Raw genomic sequence first — 25,372 nt, 5'->3', positions numbered from 1 at the left:
AGATAGTAGGACGCATTGGTAAAATCGATTCATGAGGTTTAAGAGCCTGCACGTGAATGTGCTGGACTGAAAGGGATCAAAGACTGTCCCAAACAAGCAACACCATGAGAAACTAAGAGTACGTCAAACAACTGCAGATCAGTACATAATTGGCAATCGGTGGTCATTTCATAGTCAGATTAGACTACATTTAATATGTGTACAGAATGATCAGTAATAGATCGCTCACTGCACACAAGCCATCATTGTTCTCGGCAGCTCAGACCTAAGCAGGACAATGTGCTGCCGAGAATGATGATCTATTAAGCAAGCCAAAAGATGATTTCACCTGCAAAAGAGCATTTTGATTGTTGGTTGGCTGATCGGCAGCCTGTTTACACGACGCAATTATGGAGCAAAGAGCATCGCTCCCAATTGCCTTGCAACGTAAATCCACCTTAATGCTGGACAATAAAAGGTTTTCATTTTAAATTTCTGATGTTCTACCTGGCTGCTAGGCTTTTGTATGATAGTTTCTTGACTTACTGTGCTGGATTTAAATCCCTTCACATGTTGTGGTAAAAGCTCTAGCAATATACAGTGGGGCAAAAAAGTATTTAGTCAGTCAGCAATAGTGCAAGTTCCACCACTTAAAAAGATGAGAGGCGTCTGTAATTTACATCATAGGTAGACCTCAACTATGGGAGACAAACTGAGAAAAAAAATCCAGAAAATCACATTGTCTGTTTTTTTAACATTTTATTTGCATATTATGGTGGAAAATAAGTATTTGGTCAGAAACAAAATTTAATCTCAATACTTTGTAATATATCCTTTGTTGGCAATGACAGAGGTCAAACGTTTTCTGTAAGTCTTCACAAGGTTGCCACACACTGTTGTTGGTATGTTGGCCCATTCCTCCATGCAGATCTCCTCTAGAGCAGTGATGTTTTTGGCTTTTCGCTTGGCAACACGGACTTTCAACTCCCTCCAAAGGTTTTCTATAGGGTTGAGATCTGGAGACTGGCTAGGCCACTCCAGGACCTTGAAATGCTTCTTACGAAGCCACTCCTTCATTGCCCTGGCGGTGTGCTTTGGATCATTGTCATGTTGAAAGACCCAGCCACGTTTCATCTTCAATGCCAATGCTGATGGAAGGAGGTTTGCACTCAAAATCTCACGATACATGGCCCCATTCATTCTTTCATGTACCCGGATCAGTCGTCCTGGCCCCTTTGCAGAGAAACAGCCCCAAAGCATGATGTTTCCACCACCATGCTTTACAGTAGGTATGGTGTTTGATGGATGCAACTCAGTATTCTTTTTCCTCCAAACACGACAAGTTGTGTTTCTACCAAACAGTTCCAGTTTGGTTTCATCAGACCATAGGACATTCTCCCAAAACTCCTCTGGATCATCCAAATGCTCTCTAGCAAACTTCAGACGGGCCCGGACATGTACTGGCTTAAGCAGTGGGACACGTCTGGCACTGCAGGATCTGAGTCCATGGTGGCGTAGTGTGTTACTTATGGTAGGCCTTGTTACATTGGTCCCAGCTCTCTGCAGTTCATTCACTAGGTCCCCCCGCGTGGTTCTGGGATTTTTGCTCACCGTTCTTGTGATCATTCTGACTCCACGGGGTGGGATTTTGCATGGAGCCCCAGATCGAGGGAGATTATCAGTGGTCTGGTATGTCTTCCATTTTCTAATTATTGCTCCCACTGTTGATTTCTTCACTCCAAGCTGGTTGGCTATTGCAGATTCAGTCTTCCCAGCCTGGTGCAGGGCTACAATTTTGTTTCTGGTGTCCTTTGACAGCTCTTTGGTCTTCACCATAGTGGAGTTTGGAGTCAGACTGTTTGAGGGTGTGCACAGGTGTCTTTTTATACTGATAACAAGTTTAAACAGGTGCCATTACTACAGGTAATGAGTGGAGGAAAGAGGAGACTCTTAAAGAAGAAGTTACAGGTCTGTGAGAGCCAGAAATCTTGATTGTTTGTTTCTGACCAAATACTTATTTTCCACCATAATATGCAAATAAAATGTTAAAAAAAACAGACAATGTGATTTTCTGGATTTTTTTTTTCTCAGTTTGTCTCCCATAGTTGAGGTCTACCTATGATGTAAATTACAGACGCCTCTCATCTTTTTAAGTGGTGGAACTTGCACTATTGATGACTGACTAAATACTTTTTTGCCCCACTGTAGCCTCATTACAAGCGCTCCATTGTGCCAGTAAGGAGTACCGTATTTCTTTAGTGTATGTTATCTGCTCTTTAGGCTGCCAACAAATGCAGGTCATTCGATCCATAACAGCATGTTATTATTTTCCCTTACACCTTCCAGTTAGAACATTGATGCATACTATAATATACTATATCTCTATATACTGGGAGAAAAACAAATACAGTATACTCACTTTACCGATCCCTCGCTGCTCCTCTCCCATTATTGTCCAGTACCCATGTTGCACTTTCGACTGCAGCCAATCACTGTGGCATCCACTGTGTCACCACTAGGGCCAGTGATTGACCGTAGCGGTAACATGCACATCTAGCCAGAAGCAGCACGGACACTGGCAGCGTACCTGGGAAGCAGTTGAAGAGGAGCAGCAGGAGATGAGTAAAAGGAGGGGGAATTCATTATTTTTCAGCCTTCTAGCCCATTTTGGGAAACACTTCAGAGAAGGACAATGCCATTTATGGTTCTCATATTCTAGTAAAACCTGGATGCCAATGGAAAAGTAAAAACTGATGATCAGTCACATTAGTATACAATATACTATATTTTGTCTCTGGTTACAAAATATTCACAAAGAAACATGATGTGAAATCCCAAATACCAGCTACACACAATCTATTAACAGACCTAATCATACTCAACAGAAAACCACCATACAATAAATAAGACTGGTAAAGATGATAAGTTTTGAGTGCCAGGCAGCGTTAAGCAAAAAGATTCAAAGACACTGGACCAGCAGCCATACTGGGAGTCTATGGCCTCTGGAGCAGAGACCTGTGACCCTTCTCCTGCCTGCCGGTATCCCTGGCGCCTCTACTGATTGGTTAGGAGGCCTGGTGTATGGTCATGCGTGAATTACCCCAGAGTGATGATGTTGTACCAGGTCTACTAATCAGGGAAGGTGCCGGGGTTGATGGCAGGTAGGAGTAGGCTTGACTATTGACGTGGCCGCTGGACTAGGGTCCTACAAATCCTAGCGCCAGGCCATCTGTGGCATTTCCTTAGCAGGGCAGCTACTGCAAGCCTGTGAAAGTGCTTAGCGAAGTGCAAGATATTAGATACTGAATGTGAAGACAATTTGTAGATATAGATCTCAGCAAGTTGAGAGCTGCGCAAAGAATTAAGCAAACAGATTCTACAGTATTCACGAGAGGGAACTGATGACCGTATAGATATATTCTATAGCGAGTGGTGAGATGCGTGTGAAACATACAGACATACATGTTTCCGAGTTTGCATTCCGCTTTGAGGTATTTGAGGTCAATGAAGTTTCCAAATGTTTGTACAGATATCAGTTATGTTTTGTCTGCCTGTCCATATCAATCACTGGACTGGAAATCAATCTATTGTTGAAAAGAACACGATTTAGGATAGGTACAGTACGTGCGAAAGGGCGGATGAGGATACAAAGCTACAGGGAATGTCATATGGGCAAGGAACACTCAATAAAAGTATTAGGAGAGATTAAACGGATAATTGAAAGATTTGTAAGACGTAATAAAATATTTATAATAAGTAAAGCATAGGTACATTCATGTAGAACTAAGTCACTATGTCATATCCAAAACCAACGATCTCCGGCTATTCTGCTCAACTCAAGACACACACTTTAAGGTCTTTAGCAAAAAGGTACAGGAAGTGTGATTCTGACATCATTGGAACAAAAACGGTGCGGGAGGGGAGTACAAGCTTTTTGTTATAAGGGGGACAATGTAATTTCCAAAGGGATTGTCCAGGTAGTGGACAACCCCTTTACTATTTATTGCATATAAATTGAAATCTTGTTGTACCCGGCGCTGGCTCAGAGAGCCCCAACCGCTCTTGCTGACGATTCAGCTGCTCCACGGCAACAGATCAGCTCTTCTTCTTCTAGTCTGCTCTGTCGATGGGACGTGACAACTGTAGTCATGGTGATTGACAGCCAGCTACCCTCATGAATTAGTAAGTCACGCCCCATCAACAAAAGAATAGTAGCCGCTGCTGTGTTACGCTGAATCGGTGGCAGGGACGGTCTGTGACCGCTCTGTGCTAAGAGAGATTGGCACTAGGCACAACAGGAAGATAGTTGGCAACTACTTTCCTGTTAGTTCTTAGGCCCATAGTAAAAAAAAAATTCAAAAAAATCCTGGTTAACCCCTTTAAAGTTAACAGCGCTGCCACTCTGGAAGCAATGAAGTCCTAACCACCAGTCAGCTGAACCTGCTGCCAATCATGGGACTCAAGAGGTTGGCTGCAGTGGTCACATGCACTATAGTTATGATGTCACCCCTGTAGCCCATCAGCTAAGTCCAGGGGCAGCAGTGGAGAACAAACCCTCTGATTGATTGTTATTTTGAGTGTGTAAAAGCCAATGGACCTAAAAATAAATAAGTCCATGGAATTCCCCTTTAAAGGGAACCTGACAACATACAGGTGCTTCTCACTAAATTAGAATATCACCACAAAAGTTAATTTAATTTGGTTCTTCAATACAAAAAGTGAAACTCATATATTATATAGAGTCATTACAAACAGAGTGATCTATTTCAAGTGTTTATTTCTGTTAATGTTGATGATTATGGCTTACAGCCAATGAAAACCCAAAAGTCATTGTCTTAGTAAATTAGAATAGTTAACCAAAAACACCTGCAAAGGCTTCGTAAGCATTTAAAAAGTCCCTTAGTCTATTTCAGTAGGCTCCACAATCATGACTCGACAGAAGTCCAGAAGGCAGTCATTAATATACTCCACAAGGAGGGTAAGCCACAAAACATCATTGCTAAAGAAGTTGGCTGTTCACAGAGTACTGTATCCAAGCATATTAATGGGATGATGAGAGCAAGGAAAAAGTGTGGAAGAAAAAGATGCACAAGCAACCGGAATAACCGCAGCCTAGAAAAAGGATTGTAAAGAAAAGGTCATTCAAAAATATGGGGGAGATTCATAAGGAGTGGACTGTTGCTGGAGTCATTGCTTCAAGAGCCACCACACACAGACATATCCAGGACATGGGCTACAAGTGTCGCATTCCTTGTGTCAAGCCACTCCTGACCAATAGACAACGTCAGAAGCGTCTTACCTGGGCCAAGGAGAAAAAGAACTGGACTGTTGCTCAGTGGTCCAAGGTGTTGTTGAAAGTAAGTTTTGCAATTCAGTTGGAAATCAAGGTCCCAGAGTCTGGAGGAAGAATGGAGGCCACAATCCAAGCTGCTGGAGGTCTAGTGTGAAATTTCCACAATCAGTGATGGTTTGGGGAGCTATGTCATCTGCTGGTGTAGGTCCACTGTGTTTTATCAAGACCAAAGTCAGCGCAGCCGTCTACCAGGAAATTTTAGTACCAATACCTGGTTTAAAAACAACAGTATCACTGTGCTTGATTGGCCAGCAAACTCGCCAGAACTTAACCCCATAGAGAATCTATGGGATATTGTCAATAGGAAGATGAGAGACACCAGACCCAACAATGCAAATGAGCTGAAGGCTGCTATCAATGCAACCTGGGCTTCCATAACACCTCAGCAGTGCCACAGTCTGATCGCCTCCATGCCACGCCGCATTGATGCAGTATTTGATGCAAAAGGAGCCTAAGTATTGAGAGCATTTACTGAACATACATTTCAGTAGGCCAACATTTCGGATTTTAAAATAATTTTTCAAGCTGCTGTTATAAAGTATTCTAATTTACCGAGATAATGACTTTTGGGTTTTCATTGGCTGTAAGCCATAATCATCAACATTAACAGAAATAAACACTTGAAATAGATCGCTCTGTTCGTAAAGACCTAAAGAATATATGAGTTTCACTTTTTGTATTGAAGAACTGAAATAGATTAACTTTTTGATGATACTCTAATTTTGTGAGAAGCCCCTATAGATCAGAGACCAGCTCCGTTATTGCAGACATGTATGTTTTACTTTGAAATGCTGCGGTGCTTCAGAAAAGACATACTTTTAAGAGCCGAGCAAGGATAATATCAGGATGATTAGTCCAAAGTCCTCATCTGCACCTGTAGACTGACCGGTATTTCTCTGTGTGCATATGTATAAGGAGAGACCCGTCAGTCAAGGAGAGCAGGTAGAAGTTGCTGGGGAACGGCCTCTTGGACATGTCATCCTTATCACATAGTCCTCGGTCGGCTGTACAAAGTATGCTTTCCCTGAAATGCCATGGCCACACTTACACGTCTGCGATAATGGAGCCATTGTTGCCCGCAGCTCCTTGGTTTCACGAATCTGTTGTTCGCTTCCTTTGACTCTGTTTGAAGCTGTGTAATCGTATAATGGATCACTGTTGCCTATAAAGATATATTAAGAAATCAGTCAGTACAACGTTTTGGACCCAAAATATGCTTGAGGTTAAGAGATGAAAATTAATTTAAGAAAAAAGGCTAAAAAACTAATAAAAATAATAAATCAAATAAAAAGAAATAAAACAAAATACTTGAGGAATAATACTTGTTTTCGGTCTCCATTTAGGAAACCTAAAGGTACCGTCACACTAAGCGACGCTGCAGCGATACCGACAACGATCCGGATCGCTGCAGCGTCGCTGTTTGGTCGCTGGAGAGCTGTCACACAGACCGCTCTCCAGCGACCAACGATGCCGGTAACCAGGGTAAACATCGGGTTACTAAGCGCAGGGCCGCGCTTAGTAACCCGATGTTTACCCTGGTTACCATCCTAAAGGTAAAAAAAACAAACGCTTCATACTTACCTTCGGCTGTCTGTCCCCGGCGCTCTGCTTCTCTGTACTGGCTGTGAGCACAGCGGCCGGAAAGCAGAGCGGTGACGTCACTGCTGTGCTTTCCGACCGCTGTGCTCACAGCCAGTACAGAGAAGCAGAGCGCCGGAGGACAGACAGCGGAAGGTAAGTATGAAGCGTTTGTTTTTTTTACTTTTAGGATGGTAACCAGGGTAAACATCGGGTTACTAAGCGCGGCCCTGCGCTTAGTAACCCGATGTTTACCCTGGTTACCAGCGAAGACATCGCTGAATCGGCGTCACACACGCCGATTCAGCGATGTCTGCAGGGAGTCCAGCGACGAAATAAAGTGCTGGACTTTCTGCAGCGACTAACGACAGCACAGCAGGATCCTGATCGCTGCTGTGTGTCAAACTGAACGATATCGCTAGCCAGGACGCTGCAACGTCACGGATCGCTAGCGATATCGTTTAGTTTGAAGGTACCTTTAGTTCTTCTGTCATTTTAATTTTGAGACAGTCTGACTGAGGAAGTTGTAATTAATCAGAAGCAACAGTGAAATAACGTGTGAAGTCCGGAAAGTTTCCAGTTGCAATCTTAATGTGCTCTCATAAAAAAAAATGCATCAAAATAATCAAAAAGTACAAGAGTTGTCGGGACCCGAAACAGCTACTAGAAGTCTCCAAAGCGCAGCAATTAATCATAAGAAGCAGATTAGCCTCGCCTAGAGTGACCCGGCTTGTAACACATTCACAGGTTCACACTGGAAAAGCCGTGAAGAGAACGATATCTTTTCAAATATTTGATTAAGTGCTACAAGATGTTGAGGAAATTTGGTGCTTAAATGAATGATGTGTTTGATGTCATTTCTGGCAACACTACAGTAAATGTCGCATAAAAGCAAAAAGAACTTATTTAAAGAACGGTCTTGACAGCAGCTTGGCAGAGACTGAAACCACCCACTCGAATGAAGAGACCAGAAATGATCAGCAATGTAGACATCTAACCTTTTATCCGCCGAGAGCAAGGGTATATGTTCCAGGCTTCATTTCTCCACGAGAAATTAGCACCGAGAGAAACAGAAGCAAACCTGGGGAATCACTGGGCACCATCGCGAGAACAGGAGGTCTTCTGATCAATTCTGCAGCTTTTCATTAGTGTCTTTCAGCATTTATTTCCCGCTCAATGACAAAATTCCAGCAAAGCAAAGCAGTCAATTTACACCAAAACTATATTTACGTGACTTAACATTTTTATTCAAGGTCTACAAGAAATGGCACTACCCTGGGTACAGATGCTAGGGTGTGAAGAGCATCCATGTACAGTGTAAGGGCTTGTTCACACGCAGCGGTTTACAGTATCAGCAAAGTGAATAAGATATCAAGCACATTGAGTACCGTATATACTCGTGTATAAGGGGAGTTTTTCAGCACAAATACCTCCCTTGGCTTATACATGAGTCATTGTCCCAGTTTATGGCGGGGGAGGGGGAGCAGCAGAGCAGCGGGTCAGAGGAGGTACGAGCCAGCGGCTGCAGCTAAAGCCTGTGCCCACTGCTCTAGATAAATGAATACTCACTGCATTGGCAATAAATACTCATTTCTCTCATGGTGTGCGCACAGTTACATCCGCAGCCGCCAGCTTCCGGGCTCTCACCAGTGCCTGCTCATTAAGGTAACGAATATTCACCTCTCTTCACTCCCATAGGCTGGAGAGAGGTGAATATTTATTACCTTGATGATCGAGGACACGTGATTGCAAGGCCACAGGAGCTGCTGGCACCGAAACGAGATAATGCAAGGGCACACTGGGAAGGTAAGTAGGATGTTTTATATATATATATGCAGACAAGGATGGGAATAAGGAGCCATGCATACAAGGATGGGTATAAGGAGCCATGCATACAAGAATGGGAATAAGGAGCCATGCAGACAAGGATGGGAATAAGGAGCCATGCAGACACGGATGGGGATAAGGAGCCATGCAAACAAGGATGGGGATAAGGAGCCATGTATACAAGGATGGGGATAAGGAGCCATGCATACAAGGATGGGGATAAGGAGCCATGCATACAAGGATGGGGATAAGGAGCCATGCATACAAGGATGGGGATAAGGAGCTATGCATACAAGGATGGGGATAAGGAGCTATGCAGACAAGGATGGGGATAAGGAGCCATGCAGACAAGGATGGGGATAAGGAGCCATGTAGACAAGGATGGGGATAAGGAGCCATGCAGACAAGGATGGGAATATGGGGCCATGCAGACAAGGATGGGAATAGGAAGCCAGGCAGACACGGATGGGAATATGGGGCCATGCAGGCAAGGATGGTAATAAGGGGCCATGCAGACAAGGATGGGAATAAGGGGCCATGCATACAAGGATGGGGATAAGGAGCCATGCAGACAAGAATGGGGATGAGGGGCCATGCAGACAAGGATGGGGATAAGGAGCCATGCAGACAAGGAGGGGGATAAGGAGCCATGCAGACAAGGAGGGGGATAAGGAGCCATGCAGACAAGGAGGGGGATAAGGAGCCATGCAGACAAGAAGGGGGATAAAGGTACCACCACATTAAGCGACGCTGCAGCGATATAGACAACGATGCCGATCGCTGCAGCGTCGCTGTTTAGTCGTTGTGTGGTCGGTGGAGAGCTGTCACACAGACCGCTCTCCAGCGACCAACGATGCCGAAGTCCCCGTGTAACCAGAGTAAACATCGGGTTACTAAGCGCAGGGCCGCGCTTAGTAACCCAATATTTACCCTGGTTACCATTGTAAATGTAAAAAAAAAACCACTACATACTTACATTCCGGTGTCTGTCGCGTGTCTCCCGGCGTCAGCTTCCCTGCACTGTGTAAGCGCTAGCCGTAAAGCAGAGCGGTGACGTCACCGCTGTACTCTGCTTTACGGCCGGCCGGCGCTGACACAGTGCAGGGAAGCTGACGCCGGGGGACGCGACAGACACCGGAATGTAAATATGTAGTGTTTTTTTTTTTTACATTTACAATGGTAATCAGGGTAAATATCCACTGCTCCAAAGAAAAGTAGTGGTATTACACTACTAGAAATGACTCTTGTGCTTGGTGATGTAAGAACTGCATGCAGCTGCTCGGCCATGGAGACCAATGCCATGAAGCTCTCGGCAGACAGCTTTGGACTAATGATAATCCCAGAGGAGGTTTGGAGAGTCAGATTAGCGTTGGTGACTTTTATGCACCCTTAATGACCCCGCTGTCTAATTTTAAGTGGTCTCCACTTCATGGCGGAGTTCCTGTGGACCGTGAAGGCTTCCACTTTCAATAATCGCACTTGATCGTAGAATATTTCAGGGAGAATACATGTCAAGAAGAGAAGATCGTATTCTGCTACAGATGGATCTGGATAAGTTGGAAACTTGGGCTGAAAGGTGGCAGATGAGGTTTAACAATGATAAATGTAAGGTTATACACATGGGAAGAGGGAATCAATATCACCATTACACACTGAACGGGAAACCACTGGGTAAATCTGACAGGGAGAAGGACTTGGGGATCCTAGTTAATGATAAACTTACCTGGAGCAGCCAGTGCCAGGCAGCAGCTGCCAAGGCAAACAGGATCATGGGGTGCATTAAAAGAGGTCTGGATACACATGATGAGAGCATTATACTGCCTCTGTACAAATCCCTAGTTAGACCGCACATGGAGTACTGTGTCCAGTTTTGGGCACCGGTGCTCAGGAAGGATATAATGGAACTAGAGAGAGTACAAAGGAGGGCAACAAAATTAATAAAGGGGATGGGAGAACTACAATACCCAGATAGATTAGCGAAATTAGGATTATTTAGTCTAGAAAAAAGACGACTGAGGGGCGATCTAATAACCATATATAAGTATATAAGGGGACAATACAAATATCTCGCTGAGGATCTGTTTATACCAAGGAAGGTGACGGGCACAAGGGGGCATTCTTTGCGTCTGGAGGAGAGAAGGTTTTTCCACCAACATAGAAGAGGATTCTTTACTGTTAGGGCAGTGAGAATCTGGAATTGCTTGCCTGAGGAGGTGGTGATGGCGAACTCAGTCGAGGGGTTCAAGAGAGGCCTGGATGTCTTCCTGGAGCAGAACAATATTGTATCATACAATTATTAGGTTCTGTAGAAGGACGTAGATCTGGGTATTTATTATAATGGAATATAGGCTGAACTGGATGGACAAATGTCTTTTTTCGGCCTTACTAACTATGTTACTATGTTACTAAGAACTGACTTGACACAGCGGTGACGTCCTATTACAGGACTGCGCTGGCTTCACAGAGATCTTTACCATGAGCCATTCTGTCACAAGTATTACGCAGTGCGGCACATCGAGGGGCCGGATGCTGTACACCGGGGGCGATGGGACTGAATGAAAACCCTGAATTCAGTGATATATGTATGCCAATGATTTTGTCCATACATTGGACCAGTAATATGCCAACAACGACCTTGCGGACACAACGCCTTTAACTTACTAGCATGTGTTATAAAATAAAGTAAAAAGGAAGTTATTTGCTCATTAAAACCAGGTGCTATAAAAGAATTCATGGTGCAAGTTATATATAATCATGACTATTTACTCTGTTACAAAACAAAACGTCAAGGCCAAGTATTCGGGACGGAGTATCCAATCTGAAAATATTATCCTTCTGAGAAAACAAAAATAGCAAGAAATTCCAGGGAGTTATTATTAGCAGAAATACAAGTAACCTAATGTTACAGGTCAGATGCAGATGGGATAGATACTGCAGGAAAGAAAATAAAGTGATAAATCAAAATGAATGCCATTGTATCCATTTATGAATAAAGGCAGAGACAAAACGACGTCAGAGTAAGGGCCTGTTTACACTGAACGATAACGTGGAATGAGCATTCGCTTCTCGATTATCGGTCAAAACAGACTGGCAATCACCCGACAAAAGGGCAAAACGCTCAATCGTTGGGTGAAAGGATTATAAAAGTTGGCTTAAAGATAATCACTCGGCAGCACTTTGTCCTTTGCAAACAGGACATGTGGTGCTGAGAACAAAAATATTCTATTCATCTTGTACTAACCATCGTTCCGACCACAGAGCGCGATCGGCCTGTCTAATAAGGATATTAAACGTCGGGCAATCGGCTTATATGTAACATAGTAACATAGTTAGTAAGGCCGAAAAAAGACATTTGTCCATCCAGTTCAGCCTATATTCCATCATAATAAATACCCAGATCTACGTCCTTCTACAGAACCTAATAATTGTATGATACAATATTGTTCTGCTCCAGGAAGACATCCATGCCTCTCTTGAACCCCTCGACTGAGTTCGCCATCACCACCTCCTCAGGCAAGCAATTCCAGATTCTCACTGCCCTAACAGTAAAGAATCCTCTTCTATGTTGGTGGAAAAACCTTCTCTCCTCCAGACGCAAAGAATGCCCCCTTGTGCCCGTCACCTTCCTTGGTATAAACAGATCCTCAGCGAGATATTTGTATTGTCCCCTTATATACTTATACATGGTTATTAGATCGCCCCTCAGTCGTCTTTTTTCTAGACTAAATAATCCTAATTTCGCTAATCTATCTGGGTATTGTAGTTCTCCCATCCCCTTTATTAATTTTGTTGCCCTCCTTTGTACTCTCTCTAGTTCCATTATATCCTTCCTGAGCACCGGTGCCCAAAACTGGACACAGTACTCCATGTGCGGTCTAACTAGGGATTTGTACAGAGGCAGTATAATGCTCTCATCATGTGTATCCAGACCTCTTTTAATGCACCCCATGATCCTGTTTGCCTTGGCAGCTGCTGCCTGGCACTGGCTGCTCCAGGTAAGTTTATCATTAACTAGGATCCCCAAGTCCTTCTCCCTGTCAGATTTACCCAGTGGTTTCCCGTTCAGTGTGTAATGGTGATATTGATTCCCTCTTCCCATGTGTATAACCTTACATTTATCATTGTTAAACCTCATCTGCCACCTTTCAGCCCAAGTTTCCAACTTATCCAGATCCATCTGTAGCAGAATACTATCTTCTCTTGTATTAACTGCTTTACATAGTTTTGTATCATCTGCAAATATCGATATTTTACTGTGTAAACCTTCTACCAGATCATTAATGAATATGTTGAAGAGAACAGGTCCCAATACTGACCCCTGCGGTACCCCACTGGTCACAGCGACCCAGTTAGAGACTATACCATTTATAACCACCCTCTGCTTTCTATCACTAAGCCAGTTACTAACCCATTTACACACATTTTCCCCCAGACCAAGCATTCTCATTTTGTGTACCAACCTCTTGTGCGGCACGGTATCAAACGCTTTGGAAAAATCGAGATATACCACGTCCAATGACTCACCGTGGTCCAGTCTATAGCTTACCTCTTCATAAAAACTGATTAGATTGGTTTGACAGGAGCGATTTCTCATAAACCCATGCTGATATGGAGTTAAACAGTTATTCTCCTTGAGATAATCCAGAATAACATTCCTCAGAAACCCTTCAAATATTTTACCAACAATAGAGGTTAGACTTACTGGCCTATAATTTCCAGGTTCACTTTTAGAGCCCTTTTTGAATATTGGCACCACATTTGCTATGCGCCAATCCTGCGGAACAGACCCTGTCGCTATAGAGTCACTAAAAATAAGAAATAATGGTTTATCTATTACATTACTTAGTTCTCTTAGTACTCGTGGGTGTATGCCATCCGGACCCGGAGATTTATCTATTTTAATCTTATTTAGCCGGTTTCGCACCTCTTCTTGGGTTAGATTGGTGACCCTTAATATAGGGTTTTCATTGTTTCTTGGGATTTCACCTAGCATTTCATTTTCCACCGTGAATACCGTGGAGAAGAAGGTGTTTAATATGTTAGCTTTTTCCTCGTCATCTACAACCATTCTTTCCTCACTATTTTTTAAGGGGCCTACATTTTCAGTTTTTATTCTTTTACTATTGATATAGTTGAAGAACAGTTTGGGATTAGTTTTACTCTCCTTCGCAATGTGCTTCTCTGTTTCCTTTTTGGCAGCTTTAATTAGTTTTTTAGATAAAGTATTTTTCTCCCTATAGTTTTTTAGAGCTTCAATGGTGCCATCCTGCTTTAGTAGTGCAAATGCTTTCTTTTTACTGTTAATTGCCTGTCTTACTTCTTTGTTTAGCCACATTGGGTTTTTCCTATTTCTAGTCCTTTTATTCCCACAAGGTATAAACCGCTTACACTGCCTATTTAGGATGTTCTTAAACATTTCCCATTTATTATCTGTATTCTCATTTCTGAGGATATTGTCCCAGTCTACCAGATTAAGGGCATCTCTAAGCTGGTCAAACTTTGCCTTCCTAAAGTTCAGTGTTTTTGTGACTCCCTGACAAGTCCCCCTAGTGAAAGACAGGTGAAACTGCACAATATTGTGGTCGCTATTTCCTAGATGCCCGACCACCTGCAGATTTGTTATTCTGTCAGGTCTATTAGATAGTATTAGGTCTAAAAGTGCTGCTCCTCTGGTTGGATTCTGCACCAATTGTGAAAGATAATTTTTCTTGGTTATTAGCAGAAACCTGTTGCCTTTATGGGTTTCACAGGTTTCTGTTTCCCAGTTAATATCCGGGTAGTTAAAGTCCCCCATAACCAGGACCTCATTATGGGTTGCAGCTTCATCTATCTGCTTTAGAAGTAGACTTTCCATGGTTTCTGTTATATTTGGGGGTTTGTAACAGACCCCAATGAGAATTTTGTTACCATTTTTCCCTCCATGAATTTCGACCCATATGGACTCGACATCCTCATTCCCTTCGCTAATATCCTCCCTTAAAGTGGACTTTAGACAAGACTTTACATAGAGACAAACCCCTCCTCCTCTCCGATTTTTACGATCCTTTCTAAACAGACTGTAACCCTGTAAGTTAACTGCCCAGTCATAGCTTTCATCTAACCATGTCTCGGTTATTCCCACTATGTCAAAGTTACCTGTAGATATTTCTGCTTCTAGTTCTTCCATCTTGTTTGTCAGGCTTCTGGCGTTTGCGAGCATGAAGTTTAGAGGATTTTGTTTTGTTCCAATCTCCTCACTGTGGATTGTTTTAGAAATGTTCTTACCTCCCTTCTGAGTATGTTTTCCTGGGTCGTCTTTGTTCGAGTCTAATGTTTTTCTTCCCGTCCCCTCTTCTTATATGTAGCCAATAGTGATGAGCGAGTGTGCTTGATACTCGAGATTTCCGAGCATGCTCAGGTGTTCTCCGAGTATTTTGAGTGCACTCGTATATTATGTTTGAGTCCCCACAGCTGCATGATTTGTGGCTGCTAGACAGCCTGAATACATGTGGGGATTCCCTAACAAAAAGGCAATCCCTGCATACAGTGGGGCAAAAAAGTATTTAGTCAGTCAGCAATAGTGCAAGTTCCACCACTTAAAAAGATGAGAGGCGTCTGTAATTTACATCATAGGTAGACCTCAACTATGGGAGACAAACTGAGAAAAAAAATCCAGAAAATCACATTGTCTGTTTTTTTTATAATTTTTTTTGCATATTATGGTGGAAAATAAGTATTTGGTCAGAAACAAACAATCAAGATTTCTGGCTCTCACAGACCTGTAACTTCTTCTTTAAGAGTCTCCTCTTTCCTCCACTCATTACCTGTAGTAATGGCACCTGTTTAAACTTGTTATCAGTATAAAAAGACACCTGTGCACACCCTCAAACAGTCTGACTCCAAACTCCACTATGGTGAAGACCAAAGAGCTGTCAAAGGACACCAGAAACAAAATTGTAGCCCTGCACCAGGCTGGGAAGACTGAATCTGCAATAGCCAACCAGCTTGGAGTGAAGAAATCAACAGTGGGAGCAGTAATTAGAAAATGGAAGACATACAAGACCACTGATAATCTCCCTCGATCTGGGGCTCCACGCAAAATCCCACCCCGTGGGGTCAGAATGATCACAAGAACGGTGAGCAAAAATCCCAGAACCACGCGGGGGGACCTAGTGAATGAACTGCAGAGAGCTGGGACCAATGTAACAAGGCCTACCATAAGTAACACACTACGCCACCATGGACTCAGATCCTGCAGTGCCAGACGTGTCCCACTGCTTAAGCCAGTACATGTCCGGGCCCATCTGAAGTTTGCTAGAGAGCATTTGGATGATCCAGAGGAGTTTTGGGAGAATGTCCTATGGTCTGATGAAACCAAACGAACTGTTTGGTAGAAACACAACTTGTCGTGTTTGGAGGAAAAAGAATACTGAGTTGCATCCATCAAACACTATACCTACTGTAAAGCATGGTGGTGGAAACATCATGCTTTGGGGCTGTTTCTCTGCAAAGGGGTCAGGACGACTGATCCGGGTACATGAAAGAATGAATGGGGCCATATATCGTGAGATTTTGAGTGCAAACCTCCTTCCATCAGCAAGGGCATTGAAGATGAAACGTGGATGGGTCTTTCAACATGACAATGATCCAAAGCACACCGCCAGGGCAACGAAGGAGTGGCTTCGTAAGAAGCATTTCAAGGTCCTGGAGTGGCCTAGCCAGTCTCCAGATCTCAACCCTATAGAAAACCTTTGGAGGGAGTTGAAAGTCCGTGTTGCCAAGCGAAAAGCCAAAAACATCACTGCTCTAGAGGAGATCTGCATGGAGGAATGGGCCAACATACCAACAACAGTGTGTGGCAACCTTGTGAAGACTTACAGAAAACGTTTGACCTCTGTCATTGCCAACAAAGGATATATTACAAAGTATTGAGATGAAATTTTGTTTCTGACCAAATACTTATTTTCCACCATAATATGCAAATAAAATGTTAAAAAAACAGACAATGTGATTTTCTGGATTTTTTTTTCTCAGTTTGTCTCCCATAGTTGAGGTCTACCTATGATGTAAATTACAGACGCCTCTCATCTTTTTAAGTGGTGGAACTTGCACTATTGCTGACTGACTAAATACTTTTTTGCCCCACTGTATATTCAGGTTCTAACAGCCGCAAATCATGCAGCTGAGGCAACTCAAACAATTTCCAAGCACGCCCAAAATACCCGGAGAACACCTGAGCATGCTCGGAAATCTCGAGTAACGAGCATACTCGCTCATCACTAGTAGCCAACCATTTACCGGCCATGATGGGGCTGTTTAAATGCAACACTACACTGATGTGGGGCTGGTAGCTACATAGTACGGCCACCTTCAGTATTTGCTCAGTATTTTACATTAGTATTTCTAAGACAAAATTGGGAGTGGAGCAAAAAAAAGCCCATCGCCATTTATCACCCACTTCTGGTTTGGGCTTAGAAACACGGATGTAAAATACTGACGAAATACAGAATGTGGACTGAAAACTATGGCTAGCCGCAACTTTCCTGGTGATGGCGACTGGTAAAACAGTCACTTTAATATCCATCTGTCTGCCTATGCTCCGCCTACTGCAAAGGATTCTGGGTAAACCTGCTATTCTTTGTATTATGCTGCTTGCAAGTACTTTCCGTTTCAGGAAAGCATCCACTATGTATTTCCTTTAAGTAGAGGGCTTTTCGGTCTCTTTCGTCCCGCTACATTTAGCCCAACTTGGGTCTCTCCCTAAGGTGGCTAGCATGTATGTATGCACCAATGAGAATTTCAAGCTTAAAGCACCACTCCAGCGTTTTTTTTTTTCTTATTGCGCTGTTGGAGTGGTGCTTTAAGTATAAATTCCCCTATCTCAGTCACCTGCCGCCACCTTCATCGTTTTCCAGCGTCGCCTCTGTTGGTCTCTGGCGAAAAGTGACCATGGAGCGGCGCGGAGGACACTTTCAATACAAGTGTATGAGAGCCTTGTTCTGGTCTTATTCTAGTTCTCAAACGACTTGTAGTGAGAGCTTGTGACTGGAAGTCAGAAGTTAAGGGCACAAGATGGCGCGGCGGAACGGGAGAGGTGCCGAAAAACGGTGAAGACGCTGGAGGGAGTGTATGTGACTGGAGGCAGGGGGCTTTTATTTAAAGCACCACTTCAGCGCTGACAAAAAACAAAACGCTTGAGTGGGGCTTAATAATGACAAATGTTATTAAACTGCTTTTCCCTTCTAAATATAAAGTGTTAAAGGCTCTGTTCACAGCACATTGTATGATTTCCAGGCAGCAATTAACTATATTGTTGTTGTTTTTTTATTAGAGAATTTTTTTTTTCAACTGTTTTCGTTTTCTAATTGAAGTATTTTTTGATTCTCTTTTCTGTTGATGAATATGAGGATGGCCATATTGCTTTACTTTCCATTCTCAGCATTTAGAGGTCTGTCAGCTGCATGCACCACAAACACCATCAGATGTATCTAATACATTTCCCTCTGAATTAAGACGGGCGCTCTGTGACCTGGTATAGATGTACAACATATCCAATGACAAATATCGTCCGGTAACTATACTTGCTGCCCCTTATGTTGGGCACGAGCTCTGCCACTCATTATAACATAATGCCGGTTCAAATTTCAAAGTTAACGCAGCATTAGCAAAAATTCATGGCTTTTTTTGTGCCACAAAGCAAACGTAAAACAAATGATAAATTCCCCCCATTGACTTGAATGAGAGATTTTTTTTTGCTTAATGTGGGGACCAGTGACCATCAACTATTGTGAATGGTGGATCCTTTGTGAGATTTGTATGTATAAGGTGTATATCTATTGTAACGCAGCATGGCAGACACAGTCCATATCAGGAAAACATAGGGTTTTATTTTCAGCAGAAATGTAGCAAATAGTAAAGCAACCAAAAAACAACAAAGACTTGCCCGGCTAGGCGCTAACTAGTGACTCACGCTGCCAGGGATGTATGCGGGCTTGGTCCTCTAGCAACATTTAGCACATTTAACCGCTGTGCATAACTTTCTTAGAAACACAGCAGTCTGGAGGCCGTGTCCCTCTCTGAAGCTTTTCCTTCAGCCTTCTCTGTGTCTGTAATGAGGCAATGTCACTAAGCAGAACTGGCTAAGCCTCCAGTACTATGTGTACTGGAGCGGGAGTGGGAGTGATAAGTCCCACCACTAAATCCTCCTCATCACTCCTATAAAGGTATATATGAATTTTGATGCTCAGTGGTCAAAGAGAAAAATGCAAGATTTCAGAATTTTTTTTCATATAGAGAGCTACATGGAAAATAAAAATAAATAAATAATTATATTTTCACTGCATTTAAGCATTTGTGGAAAAAAACACTGCAACGTACGAATGCTTTAAAAAAAAATATGTGATAATACCCGATTAACAAAATGCAAAGTGAGAAGATCTAAATCACATCAATATTCAAGGTGACCGCTCTTAAGGTACCTTCATACTCAGCGACGCTGCAGCGATACCGACAACGATGTCGATCGCTGCAGCGTCGCTGTTTGGTCGCTGGAGAGCTGTCACACAAACAGCTCTCCAGCGACCGACGATCCCGAGGTCCCCGGTAACCAGGGTAAACATCGGGTTACTTAAGGTACCTTCACACTAAGCGACGCTGCAGCGATACCGACAACGATGTCAATCGCTGCAGCGTCGCTGTTTGGTCGCTGGAGAGCTGTCACACAGACAGCTCTCCAGCGACCAACTATGCCAAGTCCCCTGGTAACCAGGGTAAACATCGGGTTACTAAGCGCAAAAGTAAAAAAAACAAACACTACATACTTACCTTCCGCTGTCTGTCCTCCGGCGCTCTGCTTTCCTCTGCACTGTCAGCGCCGGTCAGCCGGAAAGCAGAGCGGTGACGTCACCGCTGTGCTTTCCGGCTGGCTGGCGCTGACACAGGATGCAGGAGGAGTGCAGAGAAGCAGAGCGCCGGGGACAGACAGCTGAAGGTAAGTATGTAGTGTTTGTTTTTTTAACGTTTATGCTGGTAACCAGGGTAAACATCGGGTTACTAAGCGCGGCCCTGCGCTTAGTAACCCGATGTTTACCCTGGTTACCAGTGAAGACATCGCTGGATCGGCGTCACACACGCCGATCCAGCGATGTCAGCGGGAGATCCAGCGACAAAATAAAGTTCTGGACTTTCCTCAGCGACCAACGATCTCCCAGCAGGGGCCTGATCGTTGGTCGCTGTCACACATAACGATTTCCTTAACGATATCGTTGCTACGTCACAAAAAGCAACGATATCGTTAACGATATCGTTATGTGTGACGGTACCTTTAGCCTTTAAATCGTCAATTCACCAAGGCACACCTGCACAAAGGCAGAGAGTTAGGGTACCGTCACACAGTGGCACTTTGATCGCTAGGACGGCACGATCCGTGACGTTCCAGCGATATCGTTACGATCTGCTGTGTCTGACACGCTACTGCGATCAGGGACCCCGCTGAGAATCGTACGTCGTAGCAGATCGTTTGAAACTTTCTTTCGTCGCTGGATCTCCCGCTGACATCGCTGAATCGGCATGTGTGACGCCGATTCAGCGATGTCTTCACTGGTAACCAGGGTAAACATCGGGTTACTAAGCGCAGGGCCGCGCTTAGTAACCCGATGTTTACCCTGGTTACCAGCGTAAACGTAAAAAAACAAACACTACATACTTACCTTCCGTGTCTGTCCTCCGGCGCTGTGCTTCTCTGCACTGGCTGTGAGCGCCGGCCAGCCAGACGTCACCGCTCTGCTTTCCGGCTGACCGGCGCTGACAGTGCAGAGGAAAGCAGAGCGCCGGAGGACAGACACGGAATGTAAGTATGTAGTGTTTTTTTTTTTTTACGTTTACGCTGGTAACCAGGGTAAACATCGGGTTACTAAGCGCGGCCCTGCGCTTAGTAACCCGATGTTTACCCTGGTTACCAGGGGACTTCGGGATCGTTGGTCGCTGGAGAGCTGTCTGTGTGACAGCTCTCCAGCGACCAAACAGCGACGCTGCAGCGATGGACATCATTGTCGTATCGCTGCAGCGTCGTTTCAGTGTGACGGTACCCTTATCCATCATGTAACAAAGCTATTCTGTAGCAGAACAACCACCCTAAAGGTACAGCCAATGTCATTGTCCTGTCACCTCGAGAAATGCTTTTTACCTGCAGACATAGGGTTAATCTGCAGGTAAACAGCTTTTAACACCCTGGGTAGCCAGATTACTGGAAATGTGCTGGCTTGGAGAAAATGGGAGTTTTATTCACCCTTCATACCCTCTCTTCCAGTGATTGGGGCGGTTCAGGGAGAGATTACAGCCACTATACAGTGCACAAGTTGCAATCACTCCTTGGTGCTTTGATTAACAGCCTCCTCTACAGTGTGTGTTTGTGTGTCAAATCAAGGATCAAACACAGGATTTACCTATTTACCTGCAGATTAGCCCTATATCTGTAAAGGTACCTTCACACTAAGCAACGCTGCAGCGATACCGACAACGATGTCGATCGCTGCAGCGTCGCTGTTTGGTCACTGGAGAGCTGTCACACAGACAGTTCTCCAGCGACCAACGATGCCGGTAACCAGGGTAAACATCGGGTTACTAAGCGCAGGGCCGCGCTTAGTAACCCGATGTTTACCCTGGTTACCATTGTAAAAGTAAAAAAAACAAACACTACATACTTACCTTCCGCTGTCTGTCCCCGGCGCTCTGCTTTCCTGCACTGACTGTGAGCACAGCGGCCGGAAAGCAGAGCGGTGACGTCACCGCTGTGCTTTCCGGCTGGCCGGCGCTCACAGCCAGTGCAGAGAAGCAGAGCGCCGGGGACAGACAGTGAAGGTAAGTATGTAGTGTTTGACTTTTTTAACTTTTACGCTGGTAACCAGGGTAAACATCGGGTTACTAAGCGCGGCCCTGCGCTTAGTAACCCGATGTTTACCCTGGTTACCAGTGAAGACATCGCTGAATCGGCGTCACACACGCCGATTCAGCGATGTCTGCAGGGAGTCCAGCGACGAAATAAAGTGCTGGACTTTCTGCAGCGACCAACGACATCACAGCAGGATCCTGATCGCTGCTCCGTGTCAAACTGAACGATATCGCTAGCCAGGACGCTGCAACGTCACAGATCGCTAGCGATATCGTTCAGTGTGAAGGTACCTTTAGTAGAGGAAGAGATAACATGGCTGATTTTTTTCATCATCAAGTCTGTCTGGGATTAGATAAAGAGACAGAGGGATGTGGGCAGGGCCTACTGACATCTGGGCAGGGGCTACTGACATGTGGGCAGGGCCTACTGACATGTGCGCAGGGCCTACTGACATGTGCGCAGGGCCTACTGACATGTGCGCAACGCCTACTGACATGTGGGCAGGGCCTACTGACATGTGTGCAACACCTACTGACATGTGGGCAGGGACTACTGACATGTGCGCAGGGCCTACTGACATGTGCGCAGGGTCTACTGACATGTGCGCAGGGTCTACTGACATGTGCGCAGGGTCTACTGACATGTGCGCAGGGTCTACTGACGTGTGCGGACACCATAGTTCTGCCACAGCCACCGTGCTCCAGCAGCATGGATGCCGGGTGTCACACCACCAACAGTCACATACTGATGAACTTAGGATAGTGAATGTTGGGGGTGCAACACCAGGCACCATCGCCATCAATAAAAAAATAAATAAATAAAGTAGTGGCCACTCTCTTTAAATTTATACAACAAAAAGTAGTTTACCCTCTTTTGCTTCCTTTTCCTTTTCAGATTCTTTTGCCTCATCTTCCCTTTTTCTTTTGGCTGCGTTGAGTTCTCGTTTTAGCTGACGTGCTTCTTTTCGCAATTCTTCGCTAGAGGAAATATAGCAAAAAAATAAATAAATAAATAAATGGGAACAAATGTAAGAAACATATACCGTAAGTAAACTGCAACACTTAAGAAATTAAGGACTTCTTTATCAATCACGATCATAAAAAAAAAATCTAATTCAGGTCAGAAGTAGAGATGAGCACATTAGTAACATAGTAACATAGTTAGTAAGGCCGAAAAAAGACATTTGTCCATCCAGTTCAGCCTATATTCCATCATAATAAATCCCCAGATCTACGTCCTTCTACAGAACCTAATAATTGTATGATACAATATTGTTCTGCTCCAGGAAGACATCCAGGCCTCTCTTGAACCCCTCGACTGAGTTCGCCATCACCACCTCCTCAGGCAAGCAATTCCAGATTCTCACTGCCCTAACAGTAAAGAATCCTCTTCTATGTTGGTGGAAAAACCTTCTCTCCTCCAGACGCAAAGAATGCCCCCTTGTGCCCGTCACCTTCCTTGGTATAAACAGATCCTCAGCGAGATATTTGTATTGTCCCCTTATATACTTATACATGGTTATTAGATCGCCCCTCAGTCGTCTTTTTTCTAGACTAAATAATCCTAATTTCGCTAATCTATCTGGGTATTGTAGTTCTCCCATCCCCTTTATTAATTTTGTTGCCCTCCTTTGTACTCTCTCTAGTTCCATTATATCCTTCCTGAGCACTGGTGCCCAAAACTGGACACAGTACTCCATGTGCGGTCTAACTAGGGATTTGTACAGAGGCAGTATAATGCTCTCATCATGTGTATCCAGACCTCTTTTAATGCACCCCATGATCCTGTTTGCCTTGGCAGCTGCTGCCTGGCACTGGCTGCTCCAGGTAAGTTTATCATTGATTCATGTTGCCCTGGTTCTGCTGTCTCGGAGGATCAGTCTGAGCCTCAGAATGTCACAGTCTTCACTTCTGTGCCCATCATCATCAGACCGGCATTCAGGGTGACTTTGCATTTCTTTGGTCCCAAAATGTCAAGACGCTCCTGAAGGCCTAGTCACTTACTGGATGCCGGGAACAGAAGTGAAGACTTGTCGAGATGCAAAGGAGAACCGGACTGAACCAGGACAAGAGCGGGGCAGCCCGAATCGCTTTAGTTAACTCTAGTCAGGAGTATAAAAATCTTGTGGGCAAACTGCTGAGTCCTGAACGACCAAGAAAGACTCATCCTTTCAAATCAGAAAACATTACAGTCATCAGTAAAAGAAAAAAAACCTTAAAGTGGTTGTCTCTTTAAGGCATTTCATTGTTCATACATTTAGGGTATATAAATGTCATCATGGCTGGGGTCCTGCGAGTCCCTTAGTAATAGCAGCACCAGTTTTTTACTATCGTGTCTGCCATGTAACGCCACTTTTCTCATGAGGTGACCACATTCGTTAACAGCTGATTGTCAAGGACAGGGAGCTTCTATTTTAAATAAAGTTGTCTTTAAGAGACATCCAATGTAAAAGAGTTTTCGTTTGAAAGGATCCCCTTGGAACATATAGACAGGCTGTGAATCAAGGACTGCTAACAAGAGGGTTATAGGCATGCTCTTTGATCTGTGCAGAGGTGACTGTGCAGGGAAGAGGTGGAGGAGAGCTGTGACCAGAAACTATTATCTATGGTGTGATCATATCTTATCTATATATAGAGAGAGATATGATGAGGAGATGACTACACAACAGGAGATATAATTCTAATATTTAGCTTAAAGGGGTATTTCTCAAAGATCCTATCCTAATATACACTGCTCCAAAAATATAAAAGAAACCCTAAAATATCACATCCTAGATATCGCTGAATGAAATATTCCAGTTGCAAATCATTATTATTTACATAGTAGAATGCGTTGAGAACAATAAAACATAACAGTGGTCAATCTAAATCAAAATTAATATCCCAATGGAGGTTTGGATTTGGAATGATACTCAAAATGAAAGTGGAAAATCAAATTACAGGCTGATCCAACTCCAGTGGAAATGCCTCAAGAAAAGGAAATGATGCAGAGTAGTGTGTGTGGCCTCCACATTCCTGTATGACCTTCCCTACAACAGTTTGAGCAAACACATGGATGTTAGTGACCTGCTAGAGGTCATTTTGCAGGACTCTAGCATGGCTTCTCCTATTCCTCCTTGCATAAAGGAGGAAGTCGCGATCCTGATGCTGGTTTGATACCCTCCTATGGCCCCCTCCATGTCTCCTGGTGTACTGGCATGTCTCCTGGTATTTGCTTCATGCTCTGGACACTGTGCTGACAGACACAGCTATCCTTCTTGCCTTAGCTCGCATTGATGTGCAATCCTGGATGAGCTGCACTACCTGTGCAACTTTTCTGGGTTGTAGACACCACCTCATGCTACTGAATAGTACCTCAAGGTGTGAGAGCAATGACAGCAGTGACCAAAACAGCTGCCAAAAAGGATGAGAACAGAGAAATGGTCTGTAGTCACCCCTGCAGAACCACTCCTTTATAGGGGTTGCTAACTGCCTATCATTTCTACCTGTTGTCTGTTCCATTTGCACAACAGCAGGAGAAATGGATTCACAATACGTGTTGCTTCATAACTGGACAGTGTGATTTCATAGAATTGTGACTGACTTGGGGTTACATTGTGTTGTTTAAGTGTTCCCTTTATTTTTTGGGGAAGTGTATAAAAGGTGCAATAATAATTTTAGCAAATACCTCCAATTAAAAACGTAGTATATTTCGCTATGTCGCTTACCCTATGCGCAGGGCAATGCAGTAGCTTAGACATACATGGTTATGACCACTAACAGCTGTCA

At 44.0% G+C, this 25,372-nt stretch overlaps 1 protein-coding gene across 1 annotated transcript in view; it reads right to left on the bottom strand.

The window, feature by feature from the left end:
- Positions 1–25,372, bottom strand: part of CWC27 (CWC27 spliceosome associated cyclophilin) — a 275,764-nt gene that overhangs the window by 125,539 nt on the left and 124,853 nt on the right. Inside the window, exon 11 of the mRNA XM_069749390.1 lies at positions 22,473–22,582. Within this exon, the coding sequence (XP_069605491.1) occupies positions 22,473–22,582 (110 nt within the window). The remainder of the gene's footprint in view (positions 1–22,472; positions 22,583–25,372) is intronic.

This window comes from Ranitomeya imitator, chromosome 1 (assembly GCF_032444005.1).
Source record: "Ranitomeya imitator isolate aRanImi1 chromosome 1, aRanImi1.pri, whole genome shotgun sequence".
Lineage (NCBI taxonomy): Eukaryota > Metazoa > Chordata > Amphibia > Anura > Dendrobatidae > Ranitomeya > Ranitomeya imitator.
This window is presented reverse-complemented; position numbering and strand designations above follow the sequence as displayed.